At 37.6% G+C, this 27671-nt stretch overlaps 2 protein-coding genes across 2 annotated transcripts in view; both read right to left on the bottom strand.

Moving 5' to 3' along the window:
- The window catches only part of emilin2b (elastin microfibril interfacer 2b), a gene marked incomplete at both ends in the record, with an annotated part of 39934 nt that extends 26709 nt beyond the window's left edge, over nt 1-13225 (bottom strand). Inside the window, 4 exons of the mRNA XM_079838846.1 lie at nt 402-1877; nt 6374-6564; nt 8613-8738; nt 13077-13225. Coding sequence (XP_079694972.1) covers nt 402-1877; nt 6374-6564; nt 8613-8738; nt 13077-13225 — 1942 coding nt within the window. The remainder of the gene's footprint in view (nt 1-401; nt 1878-6373; nt 6565-8612; nt 8739-13076) is intronic.
- A 2256-nt stretch (nt 13226-15481) lies between these two features.
- The window catches only part of smchd1 (structural maintenance of chromosomes flexible hinge domain containing 1), a 76789-nt gene continuing 64599 nt past the window's right edge, over nt 15482-27671 (bottom strand). The window contains exons 43-49 of the mRNA XM_079809546.1: nt 27117-27298; nt 24866-24975; nt 23516-23586; nt 23266-23440; nt 22428-22586; nt 19712-19825; nt 15482-17028 (exon numbers count right to left, since the gene is read on the bottom strand). Of these exons, the coding sequence (XP_079665672.1) occupies nt 17021-17028; nt 19712-19825; nt 22428-22586; nt 23266-23440; nt 23516-23586; nt 24866-24975; nt 27117-27298 (819 nt within the window). The 3' untranslated portion in view covers nt 15482-17020. The remainder of the gene's footprint in view (nt 17029-19711; nt 19826-22427; nt 22587-23265; nt 23441-23515; nt 23587-24865; nt 24976-27116; nt 27299-27671) is intronic.

Raw genomic sequence — 27671 nt, 5'->3', positions numbered from 1 at the left:
CAACCGATCCAGCGGCCTTGTTCAGCTCCCACAACACACGGCCATGCTCAGCTTCATACTACAATAACGTTAATAATCGTATCCATGAACATGATGTCTGCCCTTTTCAACCAGCTGTTAGGTGAAGACCACATGTCCCAATATTCTGCGCTCAAACTTGGCGTCAACAAGCTATGCCTTTGTTTTAAATAGGCGACCTCTAGCGGGCGGAAAAGTTACATAGTGCACCTTTAAGCAGAGAACGGCGCTAACAATGCCATGGTCAAGGGTTCAATTCTCAGGGAAATCAAGAAAAGATCAAATGTGTACCTTGAATGCAATGCAAGTTACTTTCGATTAAATCATCTGCCAAATGTATAGATGTAAAATATAAATGTTGTCCTCAGAGGAGCATTGCTTACCTGTAGGTGAATTAGTGACCCCATCCTGCCCGTCTTTTGAAAGGTGTGAATTTGCTTTAAACACGTTAATGTCTCTTGTATGTGTGAGAACTGTATTGTTCAGTTGACGGACGCAAGTCCACAAGGCACTAACGTGTTTGTTCAGTCCCTCTTTAATTCGTTTGAGACTGTCAGACATTGGCTCAAACCGACCGCAAATGCCTTCAATGCTAGCCACCCGTCCATCAAGACCAGTAAGCAAGCCATTCATTGTCCTCACTTGCTCTTCGGTTTGCTCAAAATCAACCTTTAGACTTTCCACCCGTTGCAGCACAATTTCAAAATGTACGGACTGATTAAAGTCTGGTACAGAGTTCTCACTCTTCATCTGCTGTGCAAGAGAGCCAAACTCGTTCTGCAGTTGCTGTGTATGTTTCTCCAAGATGTCTAGGCGCTGATCATGACCTAAGACTGCGGTCAGTAGCTGTGAAGTGCTGTTTTCATGTTGAACAGCATTGATTTTCTCTTCCAAGGCTATGCTTTGATCTTCCTCTTCCTTAAGTCTTTCCCTTCTTAGTTTCTCCTCAATATAGAGGCAATGTACCTCTGCATTCTTTTCTGCAAGACTAACTCTTGCCTCCAGAATATGCCCTCGTGCATCAATCTGTGCAAGGGTGGCATTCTGCTGCCTAATGGCATCGTTCAGTATCTGCTGGGTGTCCTTGAGCTTCTGGACCTCATGACTGTCCATCCCTGGGGCTTTTCCAATGGGAAGTTGGAGACGCAAGTCTTGGATCTCTTTGCGGAGTTCTACCTCTTTAGAGTCAAGGAGCTCGGCCAAGCTCAAGTAAGAGGTTTCTTGTTCCTCACACTGCTCCTGAACAGACAGCACTTTGTAGTCACATGAATTCTTCATGTCTGCTATTTTGATGTCCATTCCTTGAAGAAGCTCTTCACGAAGGGCAGAAAGCTTTTCATCGATGTATGCCTGACATGGACACTCATTGGTTGCACCGGTTGAGGAGGGTTGAGGTGGTCCAGTACTGGTTGATTCTGTTAGTCGATGCATCTGTCCATCAATGTTCTGGATCCTAATCTGCAGATCTTGAATGCTATTAGTATTGGAACTGATTGTGTCGGAGAGCTGGGTAATGTGGTTTTGCAGCTCATCAGTACCTGATGATAAATGGAGGTCTGATGGAACCACAATGGTCTCAATTCCACCCGCCTTGAGATCCTGTGGCTGTTGCAAATTACCCAACGTGTTTAGAATGAATTTGGTAACATCTTCCTGTAAATCTAAGCGCAAGTTTGCATTGGCTGACGTCATAGCTTGCAGGTCGAGTACTGTCTGAGAAAGACGCTCCACTTCTTCTTCTAATACCTGAACTCTGCGATTCTCTTGTTGGCGATCTCCATAACCTTCCAGCTGAATGTTGTGATGCTCTTTCTGCCCAGGTTGAGACCATGGATGTGTCTCAGAGAACACTTCTGGTCCTAGAACATCCAAAATTACATGTACTTATTAGGGGTGGGAATTGCCTGAAGATGATACAATATTTTCATGATACTTAAAGGGTTAGTTGACCCAAAAATAAAAATGTTGTCATTAATTACTTACCCTTATGTCTTTTGACACCCGTAAGACCTTTGTTCCTCTTCGGAACACAAATTAAGATATTTTTGTTGAAATCCGATGGCTCAGAAAGGCCTCCATTGGCAGTAATGACATTTCCTCTCTCAAGACCCATAAAAGGTACTAAAGATGTCGTTTTATAAAGCCCATCTCACTACAGTGGTTCAATAATTCAATAAAGTTCAAGTACTACAATAATTTTATGAAGCAAAGAGAATAGTTTGTGTGCTCAAATAAATAAATAAAAATAATGACTTTATTCAACAAGTTCTTGTCTTCCATCTGGGCCTCTGAAATGAACTCATGAAGCACCACGACACATGCGCAAGAAATGGAAATGTCATTGCTGCCAATGGAGGCCTTTCTGAGCCATGCTGAATCTTAATTTGTGTTCCGAAGATGAACAAAGGTCTTACGGGTGTCGAACGACATGAGGGTAAGTAATTAATGACAGAATTTTCATTTTTGGGTCAACTAACCATTTAATCCACAATACAATAATTTATTGTTATTTTAAACATTTTGCGATATGCTGAGTATTGCAAGAATATATTGCGCTATATTACCCTTTTTTTCCAACTGCCCAAAGTAAAACTTTGTCCACATATTCATTTATCTAATAAGTTAAAGTTCTCAGTCGGTTCATTTCACATCCATGTCCCTTGTCCCTTCCTTGTTCAATATTTTCCATATATGCATCGATACAACATCTTCAAGCAAAATATCACAATACTATGCTATATCAATTTTCCTAGTACTTATTACAGTAACACTTAAGGTAACACTTTATTTTACAGTGTCCTTGTTACATATGTTACATGTACTTACCATAGTAATAACAGTAAATTATGCATAATTACATGCAACTACCCCTCAACCAACCATAACCCTATAGTAAGTACATGTAGTTAATTAATATGCAACAATGACACCATAAAATGACACTTTATTTTAATGTGTCTTTGTTACACTTTACATGTATTTACTATAGTAATAACTATAAATGAGGCATAATTACATGCAACCCTATACCTAACCCTTAGTAAGTACGTGTAGTTAATTACTATTACTCAGTACTTAAATGTATAATTACACCAAAAAGATGGTACTTTAAAATAAAGTGTAACCTTTATTAATGATATTATCAACACTTTTTAAGTTGATTACTCATAAAAATTAAGTTGTTCCAACTAAATTCAACAATTGAGTAGTAGCACAGGAACCAATTGATTCATGTTGCCACCCATAACCTAACCACTAGCTCTACTCTTTAGCACAATAGTAACCACAAAAACTTCAACACAACTGAAACACTTTTAAATGGCAAACACTAACAGGTCTTTTCCTTAACTAAAAAACACATAAAATAGCACTTAATTTCAACTTGAATTCTCCTTATCTAGTCCTATGCAAAGCATTCTGGGAACTAGAAATTATTCTCCCAATTTTCAGATATCAAGACAATTACATTTAGCTCTGATTAAACCAATTAGCGCAGACATTTCAGTTTCAAGGGTTAGTTCACAGCAAAATGAAAATCATCCCATAATTTGCATCCTAGGCAAAAATGCATCCTAGGTGTATAATATGACTTTCTTCTTTCTGCCAAACACAATCTGAGTTATATAGCTTCCAAGCTTTATAATGGGAGTGAATGGTATCACAGATTTTGAAACCCAAAAAAGTACATCCATCCATCATAAAATTAATCCACACGGCTCCAGGGGGTTAATAAAGGCCTTCTGAAGTGAAACGATGCGTTTTTGTATGAAAAATATCCACATTTATAACGTTTAACTTTAACCACTGTCTAGTCTGTGTTATAAACTATAACCACTCAGTATAGTTCAGACGGAAGTGTGACCTCTGACCTGACGCATGGCAATTGACAAACGCGGAAGCGCAGAGGATAAAGCAAAACAAAACAGCAGTCACAAATTAGAAGTCTAAAACAGGAATTTGTTAAAGGTCCCACGGCATGGCATTTTTCTATTATTTTATAATGTTTCCTGAGGTGTACTTATATTGTTAGTATGATTTTTACATCATAAAATGTCATAATTTCTATACTGATGTTTGCCCTCTGGCTTGAATGCTCTGTTTCAAGGGGCGTGTCTGCTGTGAGACTTCAGTAAAAACGGCCACTGTTGTGATTGGCTGACATCTTTGCATTTTAAATGAGTATCAGATCTTGTAGCGGAGGGGGCATGGTTTAACGAGGTCTACGAGGCACCCAGGCACGAGCTGCTGCCAGAGAGACGGATGGACCTGAGTTCACTTCTCATCAGTTTCTCTCAGCACGTCTCAGTTCAGTGAACTGTTGTAGTTACTTGCATATACTTCAGGTTATTAGTTTATTTCTAGTCGGAGGGACTGTCTGTCACTCATGTCAGAAAGTTAGTAACTTTAGTAAATGATGGATGAGCGCTGACTTGAGACGCGAACAGTTTAGAACGATTCAGTCCGATTTGGTGAACTGGTTTGATCGGTTCACTCAAAAGAACCAATTCAAAAAAATGATTAATTCGCGAACCGGACATCACGGACCAGAGACAGAGCGATTGCTAACAAACAAAGTGATATTGCACAGAGTTGTGAGAGCGCTGTCAGTGCAAGTTTATTGTGTTTGTCTCTGAGAGTTCTGAATAAACACGAGTCCCAGTCACGCTGAGTCCGTCTTCATCCTTATTCTGCCAACTTGGTAACATGTAATGTACCATTACAGCTGTCAAGATGAACGAGTTACGAGTAAGGGTTGATTATAGCATTATTTTTATATATTTTACTATCATATGAAAAGCGTCAGTGACGCGCATTGAGTACACAACGCAAACAAAGACACAACAGCTGTAAACAAATGTAATCCAGTTTATTGTGGTGATAGCTGGCTAGCATAGCCCGGAGACCCCCACGTTTATCCCCTTCTGCTTAATCTCGCGCCGCGTAAGGCGCCTCCGCTGTGGGCCAGATGCAGTACTGGGGGTCGGTGATGTTGAAGGCCGATCGGTCAGTGCAGCCCGAGCCTCGGCATATGTGAGGTTTATCTCTAAAGATGTGGCTCTGCCGATGTTGAGCAGAAACTCACGACTGTATGCACATTTTAGAACAGATAGACACGACGAGGACGAACAAAAACACTGACTCACAAGATAGAAAACACGAAAACAACGTTCTGTCGGGAGAGAGAGAAGCTGCAGCGTGTGCACGAAAAATACAGTTCTGTGTGAACTTGAATAATTAGCTACACATCAGAAGTCACTGATCACAGATCAGAAGGAACTTAAAAAAGACTTCTGTTTTCATTTGTACATCCAAACACTGAGAAACTGCCAGCATTCACTCATTCACAAGTCATGATCTCTCGAGGACAAATATAGCGCTTGCATGGGCGTGCCAAATTCTCTGGGTGGAGGAAAGGGAGGTAACCGTTCCTGTTATGAGAAGAGGAGCTTGAGTTTGTTGCCCAGCCCTATTCGTTTGAACTCTCACCTAAGCTTACGCTACTCCTACATCCTACGTCATACGTCAGATCAAAGGTCACTCTTCCACTGGAATTAGACTAGCGTACTGCCGATACTGATATGGAGCCAGTCATTATAGTTTATAAAGTTATAAATATGTATATTTTTCTTACAAAAACACATCCCTTCACTTCAGAAGGTTTTATTAACCCCCTGGAGCCGTATGGATTACTCTTATAATGGATGGATGCTTTTTTGGGCTTCAAAATCTGTGGTACCATTCAATCCCATTATAAAGCTTGGAATAGACAGGGTATTTTTTTTTATATAACTCTGATTGTGTTTGGCTGAAAGAAGAATGTCATATATTTTGGGTGAACTAACCCCTTCAAATGACACACAATGGGTCTCATTCACTAATAACTGAATTAAGCACAAAACGTTCGTACGCACATGAATGCAATATACTTCAATGTATATATAGTAATGTTTAGGGTGAAATATAACTTCTTAACATGACTATAAAGCCATACAGAGTAAGTTCTTTTTGCGTACGTGTGGTTTCAGTTATTCCTATATTTTTCTGTAAATTTAGAATAAAAATGATTACGAAATCTTTGGTTTCTTAAAATCATTTGTACACACATTTCACGCACAAATGTGTGCGTACGCATGCTTAGTGAATGAGACCCAATATGTTGATGTAATGATCAACATTATTATGTCAACAGAACTCATCAAAACAATGTTTGAAACTTAAAAGGTTTAATTAAATCAATAAAATAATTTTTTAAGTTGTGGTAATGGGTCACATTCATTACTTTTTATGCGTGAACTAATGTAGATTAAATATTGCTTACATTTTTTCTAAATGAAAAGTATTTAAAAACACATACCCAGTATACTTTGTTGTTGACTCTTGGTGGAAGGGGCATCTGGACGTGGTTCCTCAACAACTTTGGGTTTCTCTGGGGTAACTTTCAGCTCTGTACAGTCATGACCTTGATAGCCTGGGCAACACCTCCATTCCAGTTCAGTCACTTGTTTGTAGCCTATTTTGTACATGGGTCTCAGGTGATTATGATACCTAGAAAGACAGTTATGAATTATGATGTTAAAAGCAGATATAAACAAACGTCAAGATTCAGTTTGAACTATGAACTAAAAGTATGCACTTCACAGGTACATGTAATACAAAACAATACAATACATTGTTTCTAGGTCCTAGCCACCTTTCTGTAACTACAGTAACATCAAAAGAGAACTGTCACCAATCTCTCCCACAGCACAAGGGTTATGGGGAACATTAGCCAAAAACCATACACAGATACACACTTTGAAAGTGGGGCACCCTTTGCTCATTATTTTCAACATACCACATTTAAGGATACTAGTCCTATCCTAAAATCATGCCATATATTGACATAAGTGTCCAGGTTGAGAAAAGTATCTTTTAAAATCTAGTTAAACACATGTCAAGTTCTAAGAAATTTACTTTTTGCATTCTCCTTGTGAAAGTGTATTTTTTAATGTGCATTTTTGTACTTAAAAAGTATAATTTTAAAAATGTACTTGCAGATATTAATGAAATAAAAAGCCACTTAAATGTACTTTAGGACACTACACTTTCATGACTATGTTTTTAACAAACTTTTAACAAACTTAATTTGTATACCGTATATATATATATATATATATATATATATATATATATATATATATATATATATATATATATATATATACACATACCTTACATTACGTATATATTTGTTAATCATAAATGCTTGTCAGTACATTAGTACAGTACACTTTAAAAAGTGCACTTTGTCAATTTTAGCGGCATCTAGTGGTGATGTTACGAATTGCAACTGCCCACCGCTCACCCTTCCCTTTCGGAGCAAATAGAGAAGCTATGGTGGCTGACACAGGACAAAGATGTCGTCGTCTGAGACAGCAGAGAGCAGCTAGCACTGTAAAGTAGTTTGTCCATTTAGGGCTACTGTAGAAACATGATGATGCAAAATGGCGATTTCAATGTATGGGGACACGCAGTGTATGTACATAGAAATGGCTCATTCTAAGGTAATAAAAACATAATGGCTCATTATGTAAGGTCTTTATACACCACTGAAAACATAGTTATGTACATTTTATTGCATTTCTGTCAATAGATCCTCATAAATACTACACACTGCACCTTTAATATTACAATAGAACAAATTATGAAAGTACATATAAAGGGTCAAAAAATACTCTAAAGTTGAGTTAATTGCATTTAATATAAATTTAAACTGTAATATATTTTCATTTAATTGCTTTTAACATGCAATTAAGTGTCTGAAAACATTACATTCAGTTAAGGTGACTTAAGTATACCATTTTTAAGTATATTATTTCCATAATAAGTACTCTTTTTAAAAGTGTGCTAAGTTTTTTTTTTAAATGTGCTAACATTTATACCCTTTAAAAAAGGTTTAATTTTAATGACTCATGCCATATGTTGTAATGATCAAGTAATGACCTTTTCGATGCTTACACCTTGAATACACACGAGTGTACACATTTTAATTATTTTTTAAGTTTTCATATAGTTATAGTCACTGACTACTAAGCAGCACATATCCTGAATGTGTGCTGTATGTTTCAGAGGGAGAAGTGACAATATTTGTCCGGTGAGATTTGAAAAATCGTACTAATTCGCTGTCTAACCACTGTCCGCAAAAGGAGGCATTCCTTTTTTTCATGAGCCATGCAAACATAAACAACAAAGTGCAGAATTACGTACATAATTTATTATGACTTCCTCCAACAGTGACACACATCTGGAGTGCAGCTTTAAAAGCAAGCTGTGCATGAACATGCTGGACATTCTAATTGCACCATTTCTAAAAGGTTCTCAGGAAAATTGACAAGCTAAAACTGTTTAGTGCGGCCCCTGGCACTTCAGCGGTCATAAATAATTTGGATATTGATGAAACAGTAATGACCTGCACGTCAATGGGTCCAATTTAACTGTATTGCTTGCTCTACTATAGGAGCAATTCCACTTCAATCCATTCTGATCTCATCTGATCTGATCTCTGGTGTGTGTGCAAGCCCCTCGTCTACTGCACGCTCTCCTGAGACACTTACATCACTTGTTGAGTGCAGTCAGGATGATGTGGCGGACAGGGCAGGAGCTGCGGCTCCATGACGTTTTCATTTGCCACCAGCACAGAACATGTCACGTTTTTATGCACTACAAATGCACACCAGTTTCTGCAAAAGAGTGAAGAACAATAAAAACATATATTTATTGTACACCCAAGAAAATACCCAGCTAACAGTGAACATTCTCAGAAATGTCTGGCAAAAGGTTCACTCAAAGTTATGAACAAAACTCAAAAAATTCTCAAAACTTAAGCAAACATTATTCCACTTTTTTTTTAGTTTGATATTAGTCTAAATTAAAAAAAAAATGTTTCAGAACATTCAAAAGTAACAATTTCCATAATGTTCGCACAATGATAAAATGTAATGCTCATTTAATGTTTGTAGAACCAAGAAAAAAAATGTTAATGGACATTTTGAACATTCATAAAATACTTTTTTGGTAACACTATATTTAACAGTATCCTTGTTACATATGTTACATTAGCATAGTAATAACAGTAAATGGTGCATAATTATATGCAACTAACCCCTAACCCCATAGTAAGTACATGTAGCTAATTCATATTACTCCATACTTAATGGGAATGTTAACAGAATGTTTTTAGAGCATATTTTGTTAGCTGGGTAGTACCCATTACCAAATCCTCCAGAAGGAATTATTCATTATTTGGAACAGTAGAAAAGTGAAGAAACAATATTTATTTGAAGTAGGAGTACGGTTGTAGCACTTTTTGCTTCAGCATCTGTAACTAGATTGCTCAAACTTTTATACAAAGTTAAGTACCCACATTTGTGTACTACAAAAAGCAGTAATTCAAACAAGAATATAACAGCCCTTATAAGTTGATATCAAATACATGGTGTGCCTTTGTTACAATCAACCCCACACCGGGGTGAGTTGTAACAATTATTAGACAAAAGAAGCAAAAACAGCGGCCACACCATGCAATATGCTTCAAAAACAGGTTTATTGAAACAATCCAAAACAATGCATCTCTTACTGTGATTGAACACAGCTCAAATCCACTTACTGTTTGACTCAGGAGTGTGTGCGTGTGTGTAATTTAGTCTACTAGAACAAACTTCCTTAACTGTAGTGTATTTAAGCTTAATTAACTCTCGACTCCAGTGTACCTGTGTCAAGAACGTGTAGGTCTAACAAAAAACAGTCTATATGTGTGTGAGTTTATGTCAAAATCAATGGTGACGAATGAATGTTGATAACCCTAGGGTGTAGACTTGGTGGGCCCAGAGACTGCATAAGGCACATTTTACCCAGACTTCCTCCATACTATGGGATGATTTTAGACTCAAAATGATTAATTAATCCACGCACAATTATCCATGAACTTGATAAATGTTGCAGACATGTTTTACTATCCACAAACAAATACCTTTTAACTTGTAGGTGCAAAATACAGAATTACATGAATGTGCAGTGATTGGTACAAATAGAGACATAGTTGTGAATACAAAACTTCGATTTTGTATTAATGTGTCAGAATTTGTGCGTGCAACGAGTAAGATGTGCATTTGTGGATCCGGTGACGTGTATGCATTCATTGACTTGTTTGTGAGTCGATCCTATTTGATTCATTTGGATTTTGAGACTTTCATTTCGCCGGTTTGGCCTTGCACGATCCACACACACAGCTGTCTAAGAAAACCTGCTGCCACTAGATGGCAGTATCTGCCAAAACAGACACCGGCACCGGATCCACAAATGCACATCTTACTCGTTGCACGCACAAATTCTGACTTACATTAATACGAAATCGAAGTTTTGTATTCACAACTATGTCTCTATTTGTACAAATCGCTGCACATTCATGTAATTCTGTATTTTGCACACACAAGTTAAAATAAGGTGACCAGATTTCTGAAATGGAAACCAGGGACATTTCCTATTTGAGTGGTCAAAATATCACTAAAATCTCATTTGTTATTATCTTTTAAATAAAAAACAGGGACAATACATTTTGTAGTTGTGGGCTCCCTATATTATTATTAACATGATTTAGTTTGATTATTAGGATTTTTGGTCTGGATTTAATACAATTCAAAACAAAACAAAACAAAAACAATGAAAACAGTTAATAGTAACCATTGTAAATAACAAGCAGTTCAAAACAATATTATAATATGATACACTCTAAAAAATGCTGGGTTAAAAACAACCCAAGTTGGGTTGAAAATGAACTAACCCAGCAATTGGGTTGTTTTAAGCAAACATTTAACCCAACTGCTGGGTTAAAACGACCCATTCACTGGGTTAAAACAACCCAATTGCTGGGTTAAAACGACCCATTCACTGGGTTAAAACAACCCAATTGCTGGGTTAGTCCATTTTCAACTCAACTTGGGTTGTTTTAACCCAGGATTTTTTAGAGTGTATAAACACATTACGAAAATAAAACAACATAAATATGATAAATAAAACTATTTAACACATTTTAACATTTTATAATTGTATTTAATATTTTACAAGTTTATAGGCAATATAAAGGACTTATTTTTACTTCAAATGTTTTGTTACGTTTGTGGTTGAAAATAACTCTTACTATCCTTAATTGGTCTTGTTATTTTTCATTTTAGGCTTAATTTAAGCAGAACGTATATTCTGCAAATGTATTTGTTGCAAGTGTAATTGTTAGGTGTTTTATAGTTAAGATGGTAATCACTGCTTTGCGACTGCGTAACTTTTGGGGACAAAACAATCCCGCACCTGTTGAGGCCCTGTTATAAAGCACGTACAAAATGTATTACTTAAATTTAACATGAATAGTTAGTATGTTACTACCTTGAAAGCGATAACGAGGTTTCTTTTGATATTTGACAATAATGGCTGCTCTCGACTGGGTTACGTTCTTCATGAAGTAGAAGAGGTGCGTGCGGCCAAGTAGAGTCAGCTGATCTCACAGCGCCATCTGCTGGTGAAAATAATCACTACACGATTGCTCCTATAACCAACAGGCTGCTGTATGTTGGTCGGGTGCTTTTTTTGCAAAATATCTGTGGGATGTTTTGAACAAGCTGTAAAACGGGGACATTTCCGGGGACAGCTCCAGTCAGGGAAAGAACACCAAAAACCGGGACTGTCCCCGGAAAACGCTAAGTTTTTACCCTAAGTTAAAAGGCATTTGTTTGTGGATAGTAAAACATGTCTGCAAAATTTATCAAGTTCATGGATAATTGTGTGTGCATTTATTAATCATTTTGAGTCTAAAATCATCCCATACCATACAGACAACCCAAAAGTTTTCATTGTCTGTGGTCTCACAATCCACACCACTGGCTTTCAACATTGACTTCGCAGCTGACCTGACTGACCTTCTTTGAAACCTCATCAGTAATTTTTTTTAATAACATTAGCAGGCACAACTCTTTCTGTTCCACTGTCTAGGCATTCTGTGAGTTGTATGTAAGGGGATGGTTGTAACACTTTTTAAAGATATGTTACCCCACCCCTGTCAGCCAGTGTTTAGCTAGCCAAGTAGCATACTAACATAATGGTTTGAAATTAGCAAGTTAAAATGGATCACAATTTGCCTGAGAGACAACAATTTAATCTAATAGAAGTTAAAAGAGTTTTTCTGCAAAAGTTTAAGTAAACAAAATATAGGCCTAGTGTTGGTAAAAAAAAAACATTCTTACCTCAAAATAATACCTTTTTTACTTATAAAATATGCATGAGCCTATTTATAGCCTTGACAACCATTCATATGGGATCTGTGAGCAAGTAAGTAATCCTGATTGGTGGTGCTACAACTCTCCCTATGCTACTACAACCTTTTTACTGTCTATGGTTACAATATTGGGTCTCCCTTAAATTAAATCAATAAATCGCTGCATAGGTTACAATTATTTTTACAAAGTATAGTAGCCTAATGTGAGGGGAAAATGGAAAGGCCAACAAATAAGTATGAAGTTCAGAGGGATACTAACAAACTCATTCAAAAACATTTCTTTAAAATTATCCAAAATTAGTGAATATTCTATATAGGAGAACAAACTAATTACTAACAGTTTCACCCCAAAAAAATGTCAGCTGTTTCCTATTGATCATTTAAACAATATTGTGTAAGTTATTTGTTAACAGCTTAAAATGTTAATGTAGCTCATTTATCCTGCATTAGTTTCATATTAATTATGAAGCAGTAGGCTATGCAGTTAGTTCTCCGGGGGGCATGCTAGTTCGTTAATCTTGTTAGTTAACAGAAAAAAAATGTCCTGCATTTATTGATTAATCACGGAACATGTTTTTTGGGTAGCTCATTGCATACAATTTTGCATCTCTTTCCCAAGCAGAACCATCGATAGCATGCTGAAATTTAACTAAATTGTCAGTTGCATGACTAGATCCTGTTTAAAAGTTTGAATCACGTAGGCCTATATTTATTACCAAAAACACATTTCACCTGAGACTAACGGAAGGTTACTTACTTGTTTCGTTGTCTTGAAACAGAGCTGGAATAAGGACTGCCCTGGAACAGACTATACCTCGACGGAGTCCCATGAGCCAAAGGAAAGGTAATAAGACTAATAATAACCCCTGCACAGAAGTGCACGTAACATTCAAGGACGCACTTCATTTCAAATCACCGAACCAGAGTCAGCATCCACCTTTTCCAAGTATTTAAAATAAGCGCAACTAAAAAATGTTTTAAAGTTTCTTGACAGAATGATGGCAGTGAAATGTGACAGAGTTAAGTTCGCTCGAGCTCCCGCCCCGCAGAGCGCGCGCAGGTTTCTACTGGATGCTATAAAGCGGTATCAGGTTCCCAACTTTATTACTGTTCTCCCAATAAAATGTACAAAGCAAACTGATTAGACACTGCTTTATACGTGGTTATTTTGTTTAAGTCATTTCTTTAAAACTTATCGCTCAGGAAAGTGAGGAAACCCTAGTCAAAAAAAAAAAAAAAAAAAAGAACAAACAAACAAAAAAATGATTTAGCCGTAAAAACAGTTCAACAAGCTGATAGTTGGGTTGCTGACACGCAGCCAAACTCCAAATACACTAACGTTCAAAAGTTTTTGATAGGTAAGATTTTTTTTTATTATAAAATAATGATTTTAAAATAATTTAAAATCACTTTTTTAAAAAAAAAAAAACTTTCTATTCATTAAAGAATCCTAAAAATAATGTTTACTCAACTTTTTTCAACATTGATCATCATAAATGTTTCTTGAGCAGCAAATCATCATATTAGAATGATTTCTGAAGTGACTGACTGGAGTAGTGATGCTGAAAATACAGCTTTGCATCACAGAAATAAATTACATTTTAAAATATATTCAAACATTAACATTTTAATAATATTTAACATACTGTTTTTTGTTGTTTTTTTACTCTTAATCAAATAAATTCAGCTTTGGTACGCATAAGAAACTTCTAAAAACATATATATAGAATTTGACACCACATGACTATTCAAGTGATACTATTTAAATTGCAGTCACTTCAGGTTACCTATTTATGATTACCTTTTGGTGTGGATCACGTGTGTTTATGTAGGCTATTATATAACACACTTTAAAAGCTACAAAACATAGACAACTATTATAATACATTATAATATGCATTACAAAAAGTATGCAGAGGTTGAGCTTTCCTGTAAAGCAAGTTATCTGATTTCAGCAAACCAAAAGGTTTGTTTTAGATTTTGACATAGCACTCTAAACTGTGTGAACATAATTTGTTTTTAAAAAAGGTGCATGGTACAAATTGTGATGGCTAGACGACTGGGTCAGAGCATCTCTAAAACTGCTCTTGTGGGGTGTTCCCGGTCTGCAGTGGTCAGTACTCAGTATCTATCAAAAGTGCTCAAAGGAAGTAACAGTGGTGAACCAGTGACAGGGTCATGGGCGGCCAAGGCTCATTGATGCACATGGGGAACGAAGGACGGCTCATGTGGTATGATCAAACAGACGAGCTACTGTAGCTCAAATTGCTCAAGATGTTAATGCTGGTTCTGATAGAAAGGTGTCAGAATACACAGTGTATCGCAGTTTGTTGTGTGGGGCTGCATAGCCGCAGACCAGTCAGGGTGCCCATGACCTCTGTCCACCACCAAAAGCGACAACAGTGGGCACGTGAGCATCAGAACTGAACCATGGAGCAATGGAAGAAGGTGGCCTGGTCTGATGAATCACATTTTCTTTTACATCACGTGGATGGCCGGGTGCGTGTGCGTTGCTTAACTGGGGAACACATGGCACCAAGATGCACTATGGGAAGAAGGCAAGCCTGTGGAGGCAGTGTGATGCTTTGGGCAATGTTCTGCTGGGAAACCTTGGGTCCTGCCATCCATGTGGATGTTACTTTGACACGTATCACCTATGTAAGCATTGTTGCAGACCATGTACCCCCTTTCATGGAAACGGTATTCCCTGGTGGCTGTGTCCTCTTTCAGCAGGATAATGCGCCCTGCCACAAAGCAGAAATGGCCCAGGAATGTTTGAGGAGGACGTGTTTGAAGTGTTGATTGGCCTCCAAATTCCCCAGATCTCAATCCAATCGAGCATCTGTGGGATGTGCTGAACAAACAAGTTCGATCCATGGAGGCCCCACCTCGCAACTTTCAGGACCTGTCCTAAAGGATCTGCTGCTAACATATATATACACACACACACATTCACAAATCCTCTTCTGTGGCCTTAAAGGGTAGTAAAGGGTGTTTCTCAAACGGAAGGCTGCAACCTTCCTAGTCCAGTCCTTCTGAGGCTTGTAGGCTAGCGTCCACCTCTGCATTTAAACGCTAGAATGAGAAGGTCTAGTAAGTGTGCATGGCTATGTCACACACATTCCCGCCCCCACGGCACAAAAAATATTAAAACTTAATTTTGGAAAAATACAGATCTTTATATTAACTGCCTTTCTATTAACGCAATACAGTAAATGACATCTGCAATCTCCCAGTGGCTCACATTATTGTCAGTTTTGTGATTACAGCAATTCACAGCAAAACAAAAGATAACATCTATGATTTCATGTCCGAAAACATAAACATTTCATCCATACATTTCATCATAAACTAAGACAAGCTCAGTACCGACTCATTTTCCGTCAGTTTATTTTCGTGAATTTAAATGTGTGCAAAGGAATGTGGATAATTTAAGGCCACGAAGGATACATAAGACGAGAAACGAAGGCTGCCTTCCTTGGACCCTTCAAATTGAGATTGGTGATTTGATGATGAGGCAGCCGAGATTTGTAGCCTTCATCCCTATGCCCTAGTTGCTCACTTCAAAGGGCAGAACATGACCATAAATTATTAAATTACTTCCTTGAAGTGACCATTGCATCTGTCCTTCACTAATGGACCTGTCGAAGGGCCCTACTTGAAGGGATTCAGTTGTTCACTATAGTTTGGAACACTCCTACAAATGGCGTCCCAGTCCCGAAGTGCCCTTCAAGGGTGCAAAAACTGTTTGGAATTCGTCCAATGTATCCAGCAAATGCGCACTTCACAATCTCACCGGTAGTAGTACATCATAGGGGTACTTTTTGCCAACTATGAATTCGAACATACTACTCGCCTCATACTGTTATTCACTTAAAATATATAATGGAAGTAGGCATATTTTGACGCAGCATCAGTCCACTTTTACTTGTACAGAATAAGGCAGTTGCTAATAAGTGGCTAAATGGAACTAAAGAGGTTGTCACGCTGAACATGTAAACTCATCTACTTACTAGCTCACTTTCACACCCTCATTGTGTTTATGATCGCCATCTCTTAATGTATTTCTAACTCAAACTTCCAGGGAAAATGTTTTTTAAAGACTGAAAGAATTGTCAGAAGCTTAATGGTGGTGATGTTGAAGTCATGCGACCGCGGTTTTAGTTTGTTTATAGCCTACATTTAGCTTCTTTGAGAATCATACATTTTTGTTGATCACAGAGCCAATAGAAAAAGCCACAGAAGTCAAAATACAAAAGTGTATTTGTCAAGGCAACAATCGTAATGCCAACTTCTGGGTTGGCCTATAAAAATGAATCATCCCTGCAACACTCTATAGGCATTGAGTATGTGTTGAAATGCTAGAGTGTACTCTGTATTCATACATGTTTGTGTGCAAAAACCAAAGTATACGCTGGTTTTTCTTTACAGACACAGGAAAGAAAATCCTATCTAAATGGCTTTTGTAAAAGTGAGATTGCTGGAATGTTTGTTGAATAAAAAAAGAATGACAGGACCTGATGTTATTGAAAAAACGTTTTTTTCTTAAAGAAAGATACAAAATATATTAGCTTTTTTGCTTTCTGCTTAAAACAATGTGTTAAGAGTAAAAAGTAAAAACAGATTTACAAAGAACAAAAAAACAATCTTTGATACTCCGATAAACTCAAAACGCATTGCCTCTGCTGTCAGCTCGTTGTATCAGGAATCTGCAAAAACAACAACAACAAACTATTAACTTCAGTGAAAAAGCAACAGTCAAGACAGAAAAAAACTATAAAAGGCCATTTCACAATTCGTTTGCAGTACATATGCATGCGGAAGCAGCCATTGTGTGCTTTCACACAAGATGCATTTGCAGTGTTTAACTGATCTGCGGCTTCTGAATCAATAAACAAACAAAATAAAATAGGTTTTACGGCACAAAAAACAATATATACTTATACCAATATATATACATACACCTATATACTTACAAGCAAAATCGAAGAATGACCTATTGTGACAATTTCTAACAAAATTGAATTAGAAACATCTTGAAAAAGCAAACTTTGCAGAAGTTCACTTCGGCTGGTAAACGCATTCAAACTAGCCATTGATCCAAGGTAATAATGTAATAGGTCGGTGTGCCTCTGCGGCTCCACCTTCTTTGACATGGAAATCTACTCCAGTTAATTTCTTCTGTTTGCTGAAGTTTAGATAGAAGTTTAGACACTGGAGAGCTTCATTATAGTAGAAAAGGAAGGTTGTAATTCCAATTGAAAGAGACACTGACGCTGCTTGCTTTAAACAATTCATATAGTGTAATAACATTTAGTGTTGTAGAACCATGTAAAACTATGGTCATTAGTGGTACACAGGAAAGGAACCCTGTTCTGACCCATGCTGATGGTAGGATGTAGTTGGAGGAGGTGTTCGATTGTGAGGAGATGGGTCTGGACTTCATGGGAGGAGGTGATGGTATGCCAGAAATCCTGTTGTTTATGTGGGCTGGGTACGTGTGGCTTGATGTCGTTGACTTTCATCCTCTAACTCCAGATCCGAAAGGTAGCTGAGGATATAAATGTGTGCCCAATTCTGGTTCACAGAATTAAGCCTGTTAACTTTAGGCACTAAACTGAGGGCAAAATAGAAAATATCATCGTCCTGTCACGGTGCGGTACATGTGGTGTAGCTGCAGGTTGTGGGGTTGGTTATAGGAGCCGTTTGGCTGCTGGACCTGGTGATATAATGCTTCTCCCTTTCTGTCTCTGTCAACCTTTAGTCATTAGTGTCTGCACTCTGGGATGTTTGACGGGGGTATCTGCTATTTGTGCTGATAATGGAGGAATGGAGGTGCCCAGAGGTGGTGTGGGGGTAGAAGATATTTGACCTTCTGGTGTTGCAGGCTTCTCTATAGCATTAAGGAGACTTAGTCTACTTGGTCTACTTAGTTGGCATAATTCTGGTTCCACATCCTCCTGAGTCATACTCATGTTCACTGGTTTATCAATATATAAAAGGTGGCTGGATGAGATGGAAGAAAGAGGGAAAGTGCTACCACATGTGACAAATTTTGGAAATGGGGGATGTAGAGAAGCCTATAATGAGATGCTTTGCACATTTTTCAGCTCTCCTGAAGAGTTAATGTCCGGGCAATACCACATGGTCTAAGACTTCCTACCAAACTTCTCCAAGACCAATGCAGAATCTACAGGACTTTTTGTCATTGTAAATAGCTTTCTTCTTTGTGAAAAAAAGCCAAATTGAATCACTGATTTTGTGTCTTTCTTCCATTCCCCTGCCACTTATCCAGGACCGGGTTGTGGTGGCAGCAGGCTAAGTAGGGCCCCTCACATACCCTTTTCCCTGGCAACTTCCCACAGCTCCCCCTGAAGGATCCCAAGGATTTCTCAAGCCAGCTAGAATCCCTCCTAAGTCTGCCTCTGGGTGACTTGCCTGGCACACCTCCACCTGAAATATCACACCATGAATATCACAGACAAGGGACAGCCATGGTGGAGTCCAACACTAACTGCCGAGAATGCTGATACAGCTCTTGCACTGGTTGTATAGGGATCGGATGACACGCATAAGTGGCACTGGTACCCCATAAACCAATAGTGTCCCACACAAAACACCCTAACATGGTCGTAAGCCTTCTTCAAATACACATGTAGACTGGTTTTTGATTACCCTTAGTGACTTCTGCCAGGGAAATGGGAAATTACTCTCCCAAGTCATCCAACCCTGTCTCTTCTGTGAGGGCATGTATTCAGGGTTCCGAAGATCCTCAAAGTGTCGCTTCCACCTCCAGACTTATTGCCAGGCGGGGTCAGCAAGAGCCCATCCGGAATTACATCAATCTGGAACAGCCCATGCTTCTCCCGCCTAAGAAGTCTAATGATTTGCCAGAACCTCTTTGAGGCCAACCAAAAGTCCTTCTCCATGGCTCAGTCCTTATAGCCTGGTTGCAATGTATTAACATACATTCAGAAACTGAAGGCGGTGGGTGGCAATTAAAAGGTTTAGAGCAACATAGTATAGTATTACAATCTTTCATATTCATGTACACATCAACAGCCAATTTTATAAAAGAAATACTGCAGGTCAAAGAATTTTGTTTTGTTTTCAGACTAGTGTCATCCACGTTACCTTGTTTCTTAGGTAATACATTGTGTAGTTCTCAAACCACCAGTCTTGTGACTGGCACTTTCTGCTAAGATGCTCCCCCGAATGTATTGTATTTCACATGAGGAAAAATAAACATTATACAGAAGCCGTGGATCAGCTGCACACTGCAAACGCATCTTATGTGAAAGCACAATGAGCATGCTGCTTCTGCACCACATAGTACTGAAAACACACCATGTGTGAAACAGGAGTTATAGAGCAAAAACTTCATTGATTTACCTAGTTTGCAAGGTTTACGACGGATCCGTTTAGGAGGAACTGAGGGCTCAGGCGTTTCAGGCCCAAGGCTTCGTTTCACTCTTACAGCAAGCGACGTTTTTTCAGGTGTTCTGGCTGCAAACAACACACACACACACACACACACACACACACACACACACACACACACACACACACGTCAACATTTGTCAGCATTCACCAATTACAGAAATGATTGAGTGCCTAGAAGGTTATGGAATTTTCTATCCCCATTTGAAGGAATATGTAATGCCATCGCTAAAGCACAATTTTTTTTCTTTTTTGCAAAAACGCAAAGGTGAATACGTTGTAGTTTCATAAATAACAGTTTAACCGTTTCATTTGAAAAGTGTAAGAAACTTACTCTCGTTTTGTAGAGTTGTTACTGAATTTCGAATTTAGTCACATCATGCATAATCATGTTACAATTTATTAGTTTCCATTTTTTCACATTTCACATGTTATGCTCCAGCCTTATGCACACATTTACACATTTTTCACACTTTTAAAATATACTCTATTATGATTTTTTGCAATTTTATAAATCAATTAAATGACAAAAATGAAAACTAAAACCAGATTAACCATTTCATTATAGAAATCTGAACGCAAAATATGTGCCAAAATTGAAATGAAATGATCAATGCATCATCCCTGTCAAATTGAAAAGGCAAACGTGAAAAAGAAACTGCACATACAGTTTTTAAAAAGCATTTTATTAATGCTCATTAGGGATGCAACAATACAGTTAGTCCACGGTTCAATACATACCTCGGTTTTTAACTACGGTTTTCGGTTCGGTTCGGTTCTGATGGCTTGTCACATACATTTTTTGTTATTCTATTCTTAGGCGACAGGAACAGCAAGAGGTTAAGGAGAAAAAATACTATTTTTATTGCAATACTCTTTCTTTATTTTACTTAAAAGAATTGAAAAACCTACCTTAAACTTAAAACTTTACTTAAAAAAAAACCTTGTATTCCTAGTGTATTGTATAATATAAAATAAATATATATATAATATATATATAAAGATTTACACTGGCAGCTCAGAGCTGTACAGCAGCATTAAAGTATGAAATTGAATGAATGAATGTAAAAATAAAACACTACATAGGCTTCACTATAAAATATACATTGATTCTTAGCTACTGTATTAGTTTTTCAGTCAAGAGCATTGAGTGATTTTCTCTTGTTCTTTTGTTAACATTAAAGTTATAGTTCATTCAAAAATTTAAATTCTGTCATCGAGAAATGAATACAGGTTTGAAACAAAGTTAGAGTGAGTAAATAATGACATCGTTTTATAGGTGAACTGTCCCTTTAAGGATCGCGTGTTCACTACTGCGCTGTTGTCTAATATACTGCACCTAATATACAGACACACGCGATTTTACTTTCACTTTAGACATAACCGACTGTGTTTATGTTAACCTTGATTATTTAGTCCTTTAATCACGTTTGACAGGTGTTTAGTGCACGCGCTCCGAAAAGCGCATGTTAAAACCACGCACGCGAATGAAACCGGCAAGGCTTTAACACGCATGCAAATAATGAACTTTCGTGATTGTGAATAACTATAGTGTTCCGTGAGTATAACTCTACCACTAACGTGTGATGTGAATGTATGTTGCGTTGTTCAGTATATTGGGATCTAGGCAAATGATAGAATTTGTAGAAAAATACTTAATTAAATACAAAACCGAAAAACCGCAATTCAAAGGCGCGTATTGAACCGTGAAGGCTGTACCGAACGGTTCAATATTATATTGAGAATTGTGGCATCCCTAATGCTCATGCAATTATAGTGACAATTCAAATTAAAATGTAAAGATATTTTTTATTTAATTTCCTTTTATTTAACAGTTTTCATTTTTACTTTAATTTTCGAAGTCAACCTCTATGCAAATTCTATGTTAATGAGTGGGTGGGGCTTATTCAAGTAACAGCGAATGTCTGAGGGTGAATGAGTGAGTCCGGAGCGCGCATAAGTTATTTAAACTATAATGTTGTGATCATATTGTATTCAAGACGAGTCACGATGGTGAAATCTGTAAATCAGCTGTTGCGGGAAGCTGCCGCAGCCTTGGAACAACAAGAGCAGAACATCACAAGCCAGACTGTCCCAGTGTCAAACCCTAGTCCCACCGACTGCAGCCAATCAGCCCATAATCGATGAGGTTCATTCATGTATAAGCCTGTTTTGAGATATTTTGCAGTTTTTTTCCATAATTAAAATAGTTAATCTGATTTTGGTTAATTGTTAATCATTTAACTGATTTATTTAAAATTGGCCGAAAATGCATTCCATACTCTATATCCCACAATGAGGAACCAAAAGCAAATCATCAAAAGTCTGATTTTGCATTCAGAAAATAAGTATTCAGATCCCTTCATTTGTTTTCACATTTTGGTATGTTGCAGCCTTATCTAAACAACAGAAGTAGAAATGTCCATCCAGCCACATCCAGTTAAGGGCCTGGGCTAATGTTGAGATCACTGTGAGCTTGGGCAATAAACTTAATCCCAAGTTTTTGCAGAGTCAGACTTTTTCTTAAACCTGAATTATATTTTATCATATAACAATAGACTGTTGTACTGAGGCTCTAGTTGCTTCATGTAATCTCTCAATACTGAAGTATACATTACAAGCATGCGGTGCATGAGAAATACCAATCTACAATGACAAAAACACATACCAAGGGTTTTCTCAAGTTCTCTTAACTCTTCCTCGTGCTGCTGGAACTCTTGTCGTTTCTGTTTCATCGGAGGACTCTGCAGGTACTGCAAAAAAGTGCTATGCTCAGACTGGACGTCTGAGGCCTTCTGCATTGCAACACGGTACTGCTGTAGTAAATCTGTAAATAAACATTCAAATATAAGAGACAGATTACATACAGTTTTCATCAATTAATATAAGGAGACACATCATGTTCTCTCATATAAGCATTTTCTATGGCAAGAAACCACAGGCGAGTAGGGTATTATGATTTATGATAGTTTTTATTAGAGTTAAAGGTTTTCACAGGGGGGATTTTGGATATCTCTTTTATTAATCTTCATCAATTACGGAAATTTTAGCCATGTTAGAGCTATTGAAGTGGATATTTCTGTTTAAGAAAACAGCCTTTAAAAATATGTATTTTAATTGAAATCCGTCAGAAATAGATCAAGTTTAATGAAATAAACCCTTAAATATGTATTTTGGATGTTTTCTTTCCACAAGTCTGAAATAAGATGCGTTATAGCCCAAATAACCCAAAATTTAAAAACTGACCAGTTCATGAAAAAAAAAAAACAATGGTTTTCCCTGTAGCGTCCTGCCTTATGGTACTTAAGGCAGGACACTACAGGGAAAACCTTAAGTGTGATGTACAGTACAACATTATTCTGAAGCCATACAATAGCCATTCACTTTTTTAACACAACTTTTACGTTTTGGTTTAACGGTTACATTTAAAATGAGAGCGAGAGACAGTAAGTACAGTAAAAATTGTCTATCTTCCACTGCACCAAGAGAGAAAGTATGTTTGTTACCTATCTGAAGGCTTGTATGGTTGTACTCTTTGGGTAATGGTGCTCCAAACACTTGTCCTCGAAGTTTCTCAATAGATGGAGCCTTGTTTTGTAGACCACCAAACTTCCCGTTGCTGCGTATCCGCTCCCCTTGACGCGTTAGGAGTGTGGGGCACTGCATCTTATTCTGAACCACCTGCCAAATATTCACGTTTATACACGTGGTAAATATTTGATTCTATAACACAAACACATACACTCAGCCTCTTACCCCCCGACGATAGTGATTAGCAGAATCCAAATCATCAATTAGAATGGTGTCTCCAAGGAGGGTTGCAAAAACTGAAAAGAGTCAGAACACATCAATAGCGTCACTATTTGATTATGTTTGCCCTGATCACACTCAAGTTTTAAAAAATAATGCATGCCAACATCTACAGGCTGCCAAATGTTTTAGGCAAATATGATTGTTCAATCCACACACACGCACGCACGCACACACACCATTAGCTCATTTGATACTGGCATACTGCCAATATAGCCTCTATGCCAAGACACTTGGCTGTAATGAAAGAAAATGTCATTACATCATTCCATGACACATTAATATGACAGTATTCTGGCAAGATTTAAAACTGAAAGAGCAATGCTTGAGCATTCAAAACTATACAAAGTTATGACAAAACAGTCAACACCTCCCTCTCCCAACATGCAACATTTTATTACACACAATGCATGTGAAGCTACTCAGCGATTAGTGTTGCCCTCAAACTCTAAATACCCATTAAAACAGGTCATTCATGCTCTGATTATTTTACCTCAAATGGGAATGAATCTATTAATTTTTTAATCATGGGTTAGTTTCTGGAAAGTCTGTTTTGCATCCCTGTCGTGAGAATTCATCATGCTATTTTTCATCAGTATAACCAGCAGGATCCAATATTTATTGCTCTCTGAGTATTAATGAAAGTGAAAATTGGCTTTGGGTAGTAACGGATGGAATTGTTTTGGAAGTGCAGCAGGGGTGTAAGGGTATGACAGTTGCCATACTTTGGTTGCCTATTAAGTGCAAAAATATTTATTATAAATAACAGAATCGAGTTTTAAATGATTACATTAGTTGTGAATTAATTCATTTTAATTATTAAAAGAAGAAAAAAATAAATATTTTGAGTTAAATAGGCTATAACAACTACAACCCCAAATCAGAAAAAGTTGGGACAGTATGGAAAACGCAAAAAAAAAGAAAAAAAGAAGTGATTTCTAAATTTACTTTGACTTGTATTTCATTGCAGACAATATGAACACAAAATATTTCATGTTTTGTCTGGTCAACTTAATGTCATTTGTAAATATGCATCCTTTCCTGTCATTCAGACCTGCAACACATTTCAAAAAAAGTTGGGACAGGAGCAATTTAGGGCTAGAAATGAGGTAAAATGGTTAAATAATGATGTGATTTGAAACAGGTGATGTCAACAGGCGATTGTAATTATGATTTGGTACAAAAGCAGCATCCAAGAAAGGTCTAATCCTTTAGGAGCAAAGATGGGCCGAGGATCGCCAGTTTGGCATAGTCTACCATAGTGTTATATGCTGTCAGTGAGTGTGAATGACTTGCCTTTATTGCAGCTTTCTACATGCTCAGGAAAAATGAGCAGATCTTTGACAAACACAGGATTACCAAGTGGACGGAAGAGAGACGAGCCATTCCTGATGTGAGGCAGTGGCCTAAAACAAAAAAGAATGCATGAAAAAAGCATATGAAAGCAATTTGTGACATTGTTTGAGATCTTTATCACTAGTTAAAATTATTATATATTTTTTTAAAAAGACCAATTCAGTAGTTAATGATAAATATCGACTATCACTAGGGCTGTAACGATTTGCCCAAAAATAAAAACCTTGATTAATTGAACATTTTACCTCGATTACGATTAATGAACGATTATTTTGCTTTTTTTTCCTCTTTTTTTTTTCCTCATAAGGTTTTTAAGTTAGTTCACTGATAAGGTTTGTACTGTAAATATTTTGTACTATTAAAGGTGGATTTTTTTTTCTAATGAAAGTGCATTTCTTTGTGATTTTAAAATGCTTGAAGGAAACGGTTCACTTTCAGCAGTTATTGTCTATGGGGCAGATTTCTGTTTGTTGTACATCAGATACAGATACATTAGCACAGTAGGCCTACATTACATTAATCTGAATGCATTAATGAGAGAGTGATTGTGTGTGTGAATTACTTATACCGTCTCTATTCATTATGAAGCTGTGGTTTGTACTTCAAAGATATTAAAATGTATGCCTATAACGGTTGAGTTTCTAAGCTACTTTAGTGACTTTACTTTAGTCACAGGACAGCGTTGACACTGCGTTTCTGCGCGCGATCTTCACGTGATGGGAAGTGTTCGTTTGTCACAATATATCAGGCATTAGTTCAACATAATACACATCTGATGGTCGAAACTTGCTTTAATGTTCAAACTGGCAGGGCTTAAACCACATACAAATGACAAGCTTTGTGAGGACGCAGGTGAAAGAGGTCTGCCTTCAGGGCGTGCGCGTTGTCAGAGACGCGACACGGCTCGGCTCTCTGTGTCACAGAAAAAAGCTGAGCACTGAATGGATACGTTTTCCGTATTGTTATTTTTGAATAGTGCACAATCGCTTTACATGTTGAAACTGGCAAGCCTTTAAACGCATGTACTTGACAAACTTTATGAGCACGAAAGTGAAAGCGATCGGGCTTGCACGCGCCGTCTGTGTGTGTGTGTGTGTGTGTGTGTGTGTGTGTGTGTGTGTGTGTGTGTGTGTCAGCGCGTAGGCTATAAGAACAGCAATTAACTGACCTGTATAAACTGTGTAAAACATGCAGTTACTATAGTGATTCTGGAACTGCTCCTGCATCTCTCTGTGTGCCTGCACTTGTTGTGACTGACGGGGCGGAGTCACGTGAAAACCGAAATAACCGATATGGGAAAAATACATTGGTTAGAGGTTCTGAATGTCGGTTTCGGTTATTTTTCGATTAATCGTACAGCCTTAACTATCACAATATAGATGTTTTTACCAAAACATTGAAACCGAAATGATAGGATTCATATAGGTGAAAACTTAAATTTCAATAAATTGAATAATATAATTAACAAATTAAGTTGCACATAAGGCTGTTTTTATTTCAACATTTTAATGACATTTAAATGGTGGCTGTAATAAAAATTTTCTCATGACAGATTTATTCAAACATTAATTAATGAAGACAACAGGTTATAGGCCCCCATACACCCGCAGTAAAGTTCTTTTCCGTTCTTCGTTTAGGGGTAGAAAGAAGTTTGTAATATGTGAGCAGCAATATACTGTTAGCGAACATCAAAGCGCCGTCCAACAGAGCGAGAGCAAGAGCGTGCCCATCAACGAGCTTTGTTCGGGTTACGGAAGCCGTCGGCAGCGGCAGTGCATATAATGTCAACAACACAAACGTATAGTGAATCGAAAGCTATCCAGGGATAATGCCATGATGTATTAAGTGTGTGTGCGCGCGCTCGTGTCTCTTTAGCTCTGCCCACTGCGCGCCACCACGAGTTCTGCTGTTTTCGGAAAGAAACGGTACAGCGTATCTGTCTTTCATAAATATGATAAAACTAAAGACTCTTCGGAGATATGAAGGATGAAATACAACTCTATAGGTACTCAAGAGTAACATAAGACTGGCAGAAACTGTTATGTACCCTTTAATATCATAAGCATCCGACTAGTCGACTAATGGCTTAAATCAGCTAGTTGAGTAGAAAAATCTTTAGTCGTGGGCAGCCCTACTCAAAACACTAAGTATCTGGAAATATATGGATATTTGAGACTGTATGCATGTGTACCTGTCATTTGGTCTCCAGAAGACTGTCTCAAGGGGTATGACTTGTTGTCGTCCTTGTGTATCATCATAGATTTTCTTGGCAGCAGATGTTGTTTCAGTAACCACACAGTCCATGTCACCCAGGATATGCCAAGAGATCACCTTCGCTGCATCATCCTCCTCCACATATGCCAGATGAGCTACCTACAGATCATTACACACACAAACATCACCACATCAACTGAAATGTCTTTTGACAGCGGTTCTCAACAGTGAGAACAGTGTTTTTTTTTGGAAGAATGTCCAGGGCCGGATCTAGGATTGGGCAGGGGTGGGCTGGCCCATCTGTCTTGATGCCCAATTAGGCACAGGTAGTGTTCATCTGTTTTTTGTTTTTTTTAACGATTTGTGCATTCATGAAAAACAATGTGAGGTGGGCTGTGTGTTGATGAAGGGCTCTGGAATGCCCCAAACAATCAAAAAAAAAAAAATTACATCAGAAAATTGTAGTCTTTTTCTATAATTAGCTGATAGTAACAGCTCAAGGCGTTATTGCCCCACCCCCACAAAACACAAA

Source organism: Gobio gobio (assembly GCF_949357685.1).
Source record: "Gobio gobio genome assembly, chromosome: 2".
Taxonomy (NCBI): Eukaryota; Metazoa; Chordata; class Actinopteri; order Cypriniformes; family Gobionidae; genus Gobio; species Gobio gobio.
The sequence above is the reverse complement of the archived record's forward strand: the minus strand, read 5'-3'. Positions and strand labels throughout refer to the sequence as shown.